Below are 12197 nucleotides of genomic sequence, written 5' to 3' on the forward strand. Positions count from 1 at the left end.
TGACTGTTTTAGTGATTTCTGTTGGAGGGCTGCTATTTTGAGAGGAGAGGAGTTGTAGTTTTTCCAGCAAATGACACACTAGGGCAAGCAGGGAATCAATTTGTAGTCCTGGCAGCTGTACTGTATTTTCTGATGCATAGACTTTGCATTATTTGGTGTGGGTGCCTGTCCACTTTGCACAACAATGAGGTTGTGTGTGTGCAGTTCCAAAGGACAAAAGATGACCCAAGCCAGCCCGCCTCCAGCCAGCTTTTCAAATAGCTTTTCTAGACCGTCCCATAGGTGTGTAGGTCTATGATAAGGAGAGCATACCGGAGTGGCCTTGTAGATGGGTGTGTGCAAGTGAGAAACAGGAAGAGGCTGTGAGTGCTTCTGGCAAGGGATTCTCTGCAACAGTGCAGGTGTGCACACACAACTCAGCTTTCTCTCTTTTTCAACTTTATCTACGTTTGGATTAGCTGCATTCTTGTGTTTTAAAGATGAATGCTTTGCAGCTGAAAGAGCTGTCCCAGTCAGACCTGTACAGAAGGAGAAAGGAGCGTCCAGACAGTTTAGGATTTAATGGAATCCATACAGATAAACTGAGGTGAGTTGTGTTCACTTGTATCAGCTGATAAGTGTGCTGCAAATGTAGATGCATTCCTTTCGCTAGGCTGAATCTGTGATCTATTAACCTTGGTGCTACCTTAATGCCGGCATCCTCAGTGTGGGTTGTAATGCTATACTGGTCATTTTGTCATAAGTGACAATTTTGCTTTGTAGTTTATAGAATTTAGTTAATCTATGCAGCTCTTTTAGTACAGTTTTGTTTCTTCGTTTTTTGAAGGGCTATTGCTTTTTGCAAGGTCCTGTCCCTGATATATACACACTGATGTGCAGCTTCCAGTGCTGAGCTGTTAGGTAGGACTATGATATATTTCTGTTTCTCATTTCTGTGTCTTGGAATACTGATATCCTTGTACATGTTGGATCCTGTTTGTATCACCAGTGCTGACTGAAGGGACTTAGCTAAAAGAAGAATGTGGTAGAACTACTTATGACCTCCAATGGGCAGTCAGTAATCAGGGTTTTTCTTTCTGAGGTTTGTTTGCAGAAGCCTTTTTGTGTAGTTGAAGTGTCCACCTGTTGAACCTAGCATATGGTAATGTATTAGCTTAAACAGGTTAGAAAATATCATAGTAAAATATCATTCAGTAAGCTCAATGACCCTAAACTCATAAGGTTTGCCATCCACATACACAAGTAACTGGTGTTTGATCCCTGTACCCCAGCTATCTGTGTACTTGCCTGACCATAGTTATTGTCAGAATTAGGTTTCCAATATTTGTTTTACAATGTTGCTGCCTGGCTGCTATACTAACCCCTTGGCCTCAGTATATTGCTTAGCTATTGAACCAAAACATGTATGCAAGATAGAAGTTATAATTTCCCTGGCTGCAAGTGTGTTCAAGCCTGCCAAAAAAGAATGTAAATGGCAGCCAGGCAACTAGAATTTTAGGAAGGCAGTGGTGGTTTCCATGAGACAGTACAATGGTATCATACAGGAGTCCTTTATTAGGAGAAATAAGAGTTTCGGTCACATTACAGACTGGCACTCACCCTTCTGTAGGTTGCTACTATAATTATTTACACTAGTAATTTCCATTGCTGTGTTTAATGTTCCACTGTGCCTGCAAATTACAGCCTCAGTTCTCTGCCTTTATGATGCAGCTCAAACAAACAGCAGCAGCCCCATGATTGAATGTTGTGATTTGTAAATAAAAGGACCTTTGGGAGCAGATTTAGGAAAGCTGGAGCAAGGAATTGTGGGTATGGGGGCAGAGAGGGGAAAAAAATGTGATAAGGTGACCGGTATTACTCTTAATAACTGGACTTGCCTTCTAAATGAAGGCTTGTAGTAAAACGCAGAATAGTTGAAATCTTGTGAGAAGATGTTCTAGCTCATTCCACAGCAATTCTCCTGGGTGGTCAGTAGCATCATTCTCGCCAAGGGACAATGGGAGCAAGATAGAAGTCGATGAGTATGATTCTAATTTTTTTGAAGGGGGGAGGACAATGTAAGTGGATGTAGTTCCGATGTAGTGGACAGTTTTCTTTAGGATCTGCTAAAGCCCATATGTACAAGCCTTTAAAACATTAAACACGATTGGATACTCTAGGCATATATTGTTGTGACTTCCTCCTTTTATTGAGCAGGAAATGAGTAAACCTTTTCTCGCTAAGGAGATTTCCCTCTACTTCTTATCCTAATATATATCTCCACAGTGAGCTGTCCGCAATATCTCCACAGGTAGGTGGCTCCATAAAAGAAGTGTCCCTATTAGAGAATTTTCCCACATTTATTCTAATGACAACCTAAAATTGTCTCTCTAAATTTTCTGTCTTGGTGGGAAAAAAAAAAAAAGTGGGTGAATCTGTCCAGAGCGAGCACACACGGTAATGACATTTTAATAGCATCTCTTTTTTTTTTTTTTTTTTAATATTTACATTCATTTTAAAGCAGAACTAAACAAACTTGCCTCTCCTTGCTTAATCGCCAGCACACAACACCTGTTCTACCTCTGGCCTCAAGTATTCAGCCTACTTAATTAACAAGGTTGTAATGGGGTAACTTGGTTCATTCATTCCCAGCTTGCAAGACCATACACAAAGCTGTGTATGCTCCACTCCTTCTACAAACGGCAGAATGCTGCAAACCAACAAGCAAGGTAAAGATAAGGAACCCACCACTACATTCCCGTTGCATGGGTTATAGGTTATCTGTCCTAGAGTATATTTTCAGTACATAAAAGGGTGATTAGTAAATGATGAGTAAATGATTCTTAGTAGTTCGCTAAAACATAAAAAAAGGAATCCATGCATCTTATAGGAATGAACTGTTATGTATTCACTATTTTCTTTTTTTGTAAGTTGTACAGGAAAGGTGATAAAGAATTCATTAGGAACACAGGTTTGTGTTTGAATGCAAGCAATAAATACACAGACCACTTTCTTTTTAAAGCACTTGTCAGGACTTCTGTCACAGCCCTGTACCAGCATGCCTGGAGGATTAAGGCTAGGTACACATTTGCAATAATTATTGTTTGAAAACGAACAATTCCCAATCGTATTCTGCACAATTCTGTACATGCTGTAACGATATGATCGTTCAAATATAATCCACCAATAATGTACACACTAGGAACATTCGTTTGAACATTCATTCAAACAATGCAGGAAGTGACATGTACAAGAGAAAGTGTATCACAGAACAATCCACAATCACGGAACGACTGTACACACGATAGATTACGAATAATGTCGCCCAATCGGATCCACCAGGACGGTCGTTCGTTTACAGCGAGATTCCTTGTCCGTCTGCGTCATTGACCAGTCCCTGTGCTCTTTTTTTCTTAACAATTATCAAACGATCCTTCATGGATCGTTCGTTTCCAACAACAATTATTGCACGTGTGTACGCAGCCTTAGGGAAAAATACCATTTTCAAGTGGGTTCTATAGATTCTGAGGGATGTTGCAAGCGACCTTCAGGCATTTGGGTATCAGATGAGACTCTGTGACTGTATTAGCATAAAAGGGCTAGTGGGACCTGGCATGTGGGGAAACAGGATATTGAGTAGGTTGTATGGATGTGAGTCTGTGCTTAATCACTGTTGACATATATTGTGAAGTTTCCTTCAGTCAGAATTGTTGCAGCAGAAATGGAAAGACAGTAGTCATTTACATACTGAGCTGCTGGCAGTACAAATAAAATAGTTGTCATTTACATATTGAGTTCATAACTGTTCTGATTCCTGGTCACATTGACATGTATGGTAGATTCCACCTCTTCTGTCCTTCTCTTCCACCATATCTGGCACACATATATTGGTGCTCATACATGGGTGCTATTCATACCAGGTCAGGTCTAAACAAATAACCCTTAATAAGTACCAAGCTCTATGCCGTTGAGTCAATGCATGGTTTAAACATTTTGTATGTTGAGTGAATGAAAATTATTTAGCTTGCGGGAAAATACAAAGTCCAATTAGGAAAACTTTAGCTGCATTTGTGACAACATGAAGTGTCTCATTAGGGAGATTTTCCTTTTATTACACAGTATTTATATAACGCTGATATATTGTGCAGTGCTTTACAAATTCCATAGTCATGTTACTGGCTGTCCCTCAAAGGGGCTCACAATTTAATGTCCCTACCATAGTCTAAGGCCAATTAACCTAACTACATGTTTTGTTTAGTTTTATTAATGTGGGAAGAAACCCACACAGACTCAGGGAGGACCTGTAAACTCCATGCAGATAGTGTCCTGGTTCGTATTGTGCACAATTCTGTACATGCTGTAACGATACAATCGTTCAAATATAATCCACCAATAGTGTACACACACTAGATACAATCGTTTGAATGATGCAGGGAGTGACATGTAAAGGAGAAAGTGTATTGCAGAAACGTGCACGATCACTGAATGACCGTACACACAATAGATAGTGAACAATCGTCGGCCAATCAGATCCTGTCTTGACGGTCATTCATTTTCAATGACAATCCTTGTTCGTCGGCGTCCCTGGTCACCTTTTTTTGTGAATGATTTTCATCTGATCGGTTCGTTGGTTTCCAATGATAATTATTGGAAGTGTGTACGCAGCTTAAGTCAGGGTTCCTTGTTGATTGGTTGACACAGGTGGCCCTGTTTGCAGTAATGCACCTTGTGTCCATGATATGTAGCCAGATTCCCTGCCAGCAGGAGTAATTGGAGTGTACAAGGACTATAGAGTCAATACAGACAGATTTTGCCATCTACTATCATTTTAATGGAGCTTAAAGTGAAGCTAACTATAGCCATTTATTGAGCCGTTCAGTAGTTCTGCTGTGAGAGCATTGCTGCAGTGTCATCCAGTCACATTATTAAAAGGCTATACTGTACTTATGCGAAAATATGTACTAAATAAAAATATGAAATTATTTATTTACCTTTGCTGTGCTCTGGTTTATATACACAATATATATATATATATATATATATATATATATATATGTGTGTATATAAACCAGGGCACAGCAAAGACATATAAATATATATATATATTATAATTACACACACATTTTTTTTGCCTGTGCATTGAAAACACATGCTAACACAATTGCACATGTAACCCTTCTTTATCATTTTAGTCCTCGTTTTTGTTGGTGGAAGAGTGTACCATGTGTGTAGTTGGGTTCACCTATTCCAACATACCAGCAGGTTTCTTACCCTTTGTTTTGTCAGTTCTTGGTGTAGTGATAGCCATTCTCTATCAGCCTGGTGGTGCGTTGAATGCCTGAGGATTCAGTATTAGAGGAAAACATTCCTTCTGGTTAAAGCTGACCTAATATTTACTATTGTATTCTATCTGTTGTTGCTTATGGTTAACAATTAGTAGTGTGAGGACCACAGGCGATGATGATGGCCATAGCAAAAAGAATTACCTGTACACACCCATCTGAAATGGCTTCATGCACAATAGTATGGTTTCAGGTGTTCTCCAGCAGATAAGCATCCCTGCAGATATTTTTCTATTCTTGCTTTTCCTGCCATTTTATTTGTCATTTTATTAGTGATAAATTTTGCCCTGGTTGGGTATTTGATCACGCTAATTCTTAAAGCTGTTCATTGACTGTTTCAATCATGGATCATTTTCTGAATCGACCTAAAGCTGTAGACATGTAATGTCGCTTTCATAATTTCCTGCTGAAAGTCGGGTAATTAGGCTGTTGCTAGGTTGATGGTAGATTATACTAGGGGGAGTCATGTGACAATGTAAGGTAAACGTACCCCTCCTCGCTACCTCTTGTCACATGACTCAATCCTGCCCTGTGCTAGGATCATCTCTTTATAGGAATGGAGACGCGCAGTATGTGTCCAAGATGCAGGCTTTTTACCATGGACCTTGGGCTAGAATCATATTTTTGGTTGTGGAGGGTTTATCTCCCTGCGGCAACCCCATAGGAAATGAATAGGGTCTGCAGTGAATGTCATTGCCACCAACTTCCAAATGTGCAGACACTGGTTCTTTAGGGCCACGGTGTAATTGTCTCAGCCATGCGGGATCACAAGATTCAGAGGCAGATCTAATCGTTTGGAAATTTACGCCTTCTTAATTGGCCAGGCCAGAATGACACATTAACTAGACAAGTTAATTTGTTCAACCCCAGCATTGTACACTGAGCTGAACATGGCATTGTGAACAGTCAGGTAAGAATGTTTTTATTGCAGAAGGTAAATTGCCTATCTATCTTGCAATAAACAACCCACCTGCTTGCAACTGATTCTCATCTTACATTCATGTTGCTTTGGCTTACATGAGGTTTCAGACAATGCATAAATCTTATAGATGGCAAATGTATCGTAACAATTCAGTGTTTTTGATTGACTTTTGAAAAGTTTCCTTATCGTGTCTGTGGACCCCCCCCCCCCCCCCACACACACCTTCTTGTACTGATCAAAAAACCCAAAAGCCTAGACATACACTCTGTGCTGACAGGGATTATCAATCTGAACTCCTATCCTTCAGCAGAGATCTCGGACTGAACTCCCACACTTCAGAAGGGCAAACATGAACTACATTACTGGAATCCTGTCTTTCTCAAGAACCCCAAAACTTTCTGTACTTGAGACATTAATCACCAGGACTGAAAAAAAAAAGTTGTTTTAGCCCTTCCACATTTATATCCGAAACTGAAAGGTTTTGTTTTTTAAATACTTTAAATTGAACCTTTAGGGCAGCTTCAGACCTCAGCGTTTTTCCAGCCTGCAAACACAAACAAAAGCCTTGTAAAAAAAAATAGTTTAAATGAAAGTGATTGGGCCTGTTTTTTGTGCAGGCTTTTAGAAGCATTTGCTCAGAAGTTCCATGTATGTTCTATGGTTGTTTGGCTGCCAAACGTCTCCATAGACCTGCAAACACCTATGAAAGCTTGTACGGGTTTTTGCAAACGCAGCTTTGTTTTGCCTGAAAACAATCCTGGAAGAGGTGCAGATTAGGCTTCCAGGAGCGTTTAACAGCTGCGTGTTTCAGAACCCGGTCTGAACATTCACTTACTCAGTTATCATCAGAACATCTTGCTAACAGTCTTGCAGGTGTTGAGTTACCAGAACAGCTGAAAAATTAAACAGAAACAGGTGAAATCTTTCAATGGGGGCAAATATTCGTGTGTGTGTGTGTGTGTGTGTGTGTGTGTGTGTGTGTCACTGGGTAAAATTCTCAAAGCTTTAATGTTGTGCTGTATATTCATAAGGCTTTGTAATGTATTACATTGTAATAATGGCTGCAAACTCATTTTGAAAGGCCTCCCTCCTATTTATTGTCTACTCATCACTAATGGTACTCCTAGTTTGAATCAAACGATATTCTTGTTTAAAAAAATGTTTTCCATCAAAATTTTGTCTAATTAAGTTGTTTTAGGAAAGGGGGGATTTGGTTCACTTGGTTTATATGACTACATATGCACGTTTATGTTTAAAGGTCAGTATTGGCTTCCACATATTATGAAAGCTTGGAATTTGGTCATACGTGTGATTTCTATTACTTCATACTATGGCAAGGCCTTGCCTTTGTTATGTGCCACTGCAGCTTCCCCCCCCCCCCAATCTGGGTATTGGGCAGTGTGTGTGATGTGACATGGCATCCTGCTTGAGGGGCTATCATTACCACCTATAAAAAATACTGCTCTTGTCAGTCTGATGATGTTTGAATTGCTTTTTCAAAATGGGCATGCAACAAATGAAATTCCCAGCTTAATTACTTTGTTGCGGGTAGATGCCTAGGAAAGTAAGAAAGCTAGTGGATCATAGGAGTATTGTGAATATACAAATGTCATTTCTGTAAAAAAAAAAAAAAAAAAAAAAAAATTTGTTTTACTAACTTATGATCCAGGAATCTCGACCATTGCCAGACTTCACTTCTTCTCTTCTTTGGAACATGTAATTCAACATTCCTAACCTGATTTATGGAGTGGACAAAGAAGAATCTCAACACTGATGGTGTTATCCTGTGCTCTCTTCTCAGGTTGGCATGCTCCCAGTGTTTGTCAGTAAAATATAGTAGAATGCGATTTGCTGTTCGTGCTCCCCACCCTTATCTTGTCCAGGGCTGAAGGAAGCTTGTTGTCATCCTGTGAAAGGAAGTGCCTATCTAAAGTTTTTGCTGGCAGGATCACCTGGTAAAAAAAAAATGCTGCAGAATATAGTTGTTAATGGCAGACAAAAATGATGTTTGTTCGGTAGTTTTTGTCCTCCCGGTACACAGCCTATCCATGTAAATGGGCTGCCTTAATGCAACACACACGAATGCATGACAAATGGTGTATAATATGGTGTATGAGTTGTTGCAGTGCACTAGAACGGTGAGGTGTGATTGGGCCTATTGGTTCTATTCCAGTCCATGGAATTATTGGCACCATGGGAGGCCTCTGCCAATAGGGAATGTTTTATGGAGAGAGGGTGGAGGGTTCTTAACATGTGCTTGTACTTTAACAGTCATGCAGCTTGAAGTGAAATGTAAATATTACTTGGCATAATAAGCGACATGGTGCTTGTTTTGTGGGTATTAGCTGGGCAGGGTATTGAAATTCGGTCAGGGAGTGGATAGAATCGTGTCTCCTGAAAGAGCCATAAACCATTTTGAGCTTCTTTTTCAGTGCCTGCCTTCCACCCTTTGGAGGGAATGGAATTTTTAACATCAACAGCGAGCAGCGGAGTCCCACCTATCACCAGTGACGTATTTTCTACTCCACAGCCTTAGTTGGAATCTGTGCTGAGGAATGTGGGCAGCGCTGTAATGTATCCTGGTATGAGTCACGGTGTCAGTCTGACACTGGAATAGCCAGCAGTACTGTGTGGAACACTTGTTCCTTGCCTGGATGAGCTCTGTGTTACTGTAGATTTGTAAAAATGATGGAAGTTCAGTCCAGGTTACACCCTGATATTCCAGAGAATGGGGAGCTGCCTGCAATGCAAGTCAGTAGTAATTGTGTCCCTCAGGAGAGCGGGGGAGAGGATGAAAAACCAGTCTCCAATCTGCAGAGGAGACGCAGTGATGTCAAAGTATACAAAGAAATTTGCGACTTCTATGCCCGATTGTGAGTGGAGATATTTTTTTTTTCTGGATCACAAACTGGAATAATTGCTTCAATTAGTGAATATGAGGAGTCCTGTTGGATAATGGTGTATGTCGCAGGTGAAGCTTTTGGGCTGAGTGGCTTTCAGGCTTAAATCTGTTCTGTACAAAGAAATGTTGTGTGTTTAGGGTAACTCAACTTTGCTGTGAAAAGCACAACAAAAGAATTGTTCCCTCTCATTGTATGTTTTTAGTGCTACATGTATACTGTCACAACACTTAGGAAGGTTCACTACTTAGTCTTTATGAAAGTCAGCTAGGAAAAATACTTTGTGTGCCATGGAGGGTTGTGTATCTGTACTTTTATGTCTTTGTAGTCAGAAAAAAGAGACTTGAATTCTAAAGAAAAGGGGAAACGTTTTATAATTAGTCACTTTTTTCCATCTCACAATAACATTAAGCTTTTTGTTTCTCACTCTCTTTTTCCTATTTGTTACCTTATTGCGTGAAATCCATACCGGTAGTTCTGATATCACTCTGAAAAAATCTGAAAATGATTCACCTGTTTCCACCTCCAGAATATATTGTATTAGATTTTAGGTGGAGGTGTATGTGTTATCCTGCCAGAATGGAAAATGGGAGCTGCCATACCCAATTTGTAGGAGGCTTTTAGGGATATGATTTATTTCCTCCCTTCTATTTTGTCTCTGAGCACATTCGTAACAGGTGTTGGGATATACGTGTGTGTGTCTTGCATGTGTTGTCATTAGCTCACTAAATTGTGCTAATCCTAAAGACCATGGTCTGTTTATCATTGCTTTTTGTGTCCCTGTTGGGAAAAATCACCTTCTTTATTTGTCCTGGTACCCACATTCACTGGGATTGAAAGTTCAGAAAAGCTCTAAATTTGAGATGGTGCCTGAACTGAAATTGAGCAGAAATCTTCCAGTGAGAATGCTTGTTATGGAGACCGCAGACTGAGGGAGAATTTCCCCTGGTCAGTTTCATCTTCTCTTGTGTCTGTTGGACAGGAAGTAAAAGTGAATCTGTTCTTTTTACCCGGTCTTGTAGACACCACAAGATGTGAGAGGAAATCCTTTAAAACGTAATGCAAAATGCTTTCTAGATATGATGTGAACAGTAAAAGATGTCCTCCCTGAAGGATAAGCCTTGTATAGACGGGTGTCATGGGAACATTTTTATCTCCGGAAAAGGTGGAGGATTTTTCCTCTGTCTATTTAGACGGAAACTCTCAATTTTGGATTTACCCTCTTCACTTTCATTTCAGGTGACCAGGGCACATGGGGAGAGTGACTCTCCTTAATAGAAACATAGACATCAGGAGAAACCTTAGAATACTTCCAACTCTGCAACAAAAAGTTTTCTTCGTTATACTTTGAAAAAGGATGACTGCTTTTTATTTCTTTATTAAAAGTATCCATTTTTAAATGTGAAACCTTTACATTCTCCAGGGATATGTGCCCAGGTGTTGGTTTATTAAAAATGAGCCCTTTCTACTACCATGTACAAGTACTTCATTTATCTAAAGCCATTACCATGTGTTGTAACAAATTCTATCCAGGGCGGTCAGCTCTGCCATTTTGTAACATTGTATGTTTGCCCTCCATGCCTGCTTCTGTATCATCATATTGTAACTGTGCTTCACAATCTGTCCTATATTTGGGGAGAGACAGTATGGTGGCTGTCAGTGTAAAACGCTGTGCCTGACAATGTACAATAGGTGATATGATTTTTATTTTCTGTGCTGTAAAAAATCTGCACACAATCTGGAAACCAGGGCAGAGGAAGAGTAGTGCTGTCTGAAAGTGTTTGCTTTGTTTCTGACAGAAGGAAATGGACAGCTGCAGTGAGATTGCCTGTTACACTGCTCTATTTATAAGTGAACTATTTGTCATTGGTACTTTTACGAGCTTGTATTAGTTCAGCAAAAAAAAAAAAAAAAAAACTTTTTTAAAATACTGTTTGTTGTTTCTACTTATATCAGTGCTTGCTCATATCGGTTTTCAGGAATCCATTTTGATAATTTGCTAATTTTCACATTTGAAAGTTTGTGCACATTTGCAAGTTAAAATGAAAACCAAGTTTAAAACCCTTCTGTGGTTACGAACCAAGCTGTTTGTAAATATGTTAAATATTTGAATGCCGTTTTTTCCCCCCTAGCATTGGTGGTTTTTGTTGTATTACAGCTGTGAACAATACATTACCACATTTCCTCCTATTTTGAGACAAAGCAAATACACATTGCTTCATGTGTGGCAAGCAATACAAATACTTCCCTAGAAGTGTGTAGATGCCTTTTTGCAGTAGACTTTAAGGACTTTAAAGCGCCAACATATATAAAATGGATAAAAATAAAAAAACAATGTACAATATAATACACTAGACTTGCAAATTTATTTTTGCTAACTTCCTAACACACAATATTTGTATTTTTTTGTAGCAACATGGCGAATGCTCTAGCAAACGCCATGTGCGAGCGCTGCCGGGCAGGCTTTGCTCCAGCAGAGAAGATCGTGAACAGTAATGGAGAGTTGTACCATGAGCAGTGCTTTGTATGTGCTCAGTGCTTCCAGCAGTTTCCAGAGGGACTTTTCTATGAGGTAAGATGTCTTCACTGGTGTTTGTGGCCTAGGTTCCCACTGGGGTACATCTATGAACTGATTGTCTACTCTCTGTTCGTAGGAACCATACAACAGTTAGGCCATTTTTGTCACACTTGCACCTGTTGTGACTGATCAGTAATATAGGGTTGGAGCTTTAGAAAGGACAAGTCTGCATTTTGTTTCTGGAAATATGGTTCAACTACAGCAGCCATAGTGATGCATCAATAAAACATTGCACATTATTTTTTAGGCACGACTTGACAGGAAGTTATGTAGTACCTTCATTTTATAGAAATAAAGTAAATAAAACTTGGCTAAGGTTGTAACAAAACAAAGCTGGATATAGGCTTTCTCATGTGTGTGTCAGCAAATTATGCTGTATTGCTTATTCTGTACAGTTTGGTGTCGGTATATAAGTTTTTAGACTGTCTAGGATTTTCTGTATGTTAACTCTCTTCTGTGTTGTAATCATGAATTTG

General features: G+C 39.6%; 1 protein-coding gene across 1 annotated transcript in view; it reads left to right on the plus strand.

The window, feature by feature from the left end:
• Nucleotides 1–401: 401 nt before the first annotated feature.
• LIMS1 (LIM zinc finger domain containing 1) overlaps nt 402–12197 on the plus strand; it is a 24733-nt gene continuing 12937 nt past the window's right edge. Inside the window, 2 exon segments of the mRNA XM_072403399.1 lie at nt 402–586; nt 11556–11715. Coding sequence (XP_072259500.1) covers nt 480–586; nt 11556–11715 — 267 coding nt within the window. The 5' untranslated portion in view covers nt 402–479.

Source organism: Pyxicephalus adspersus, chromosome 1 (assembly GCF_032062135.1).
Source record: "Pyxicephalus adspersus chromosome 1, UCB_Pads_2.0, whole genome shotgun sequence".
NCBI lineage: Eukaryota > Metazoa > Chordata > Amphibia > Anura > Pyxicephalidae > Pyxicephalus > Pyxicephalus adspersus.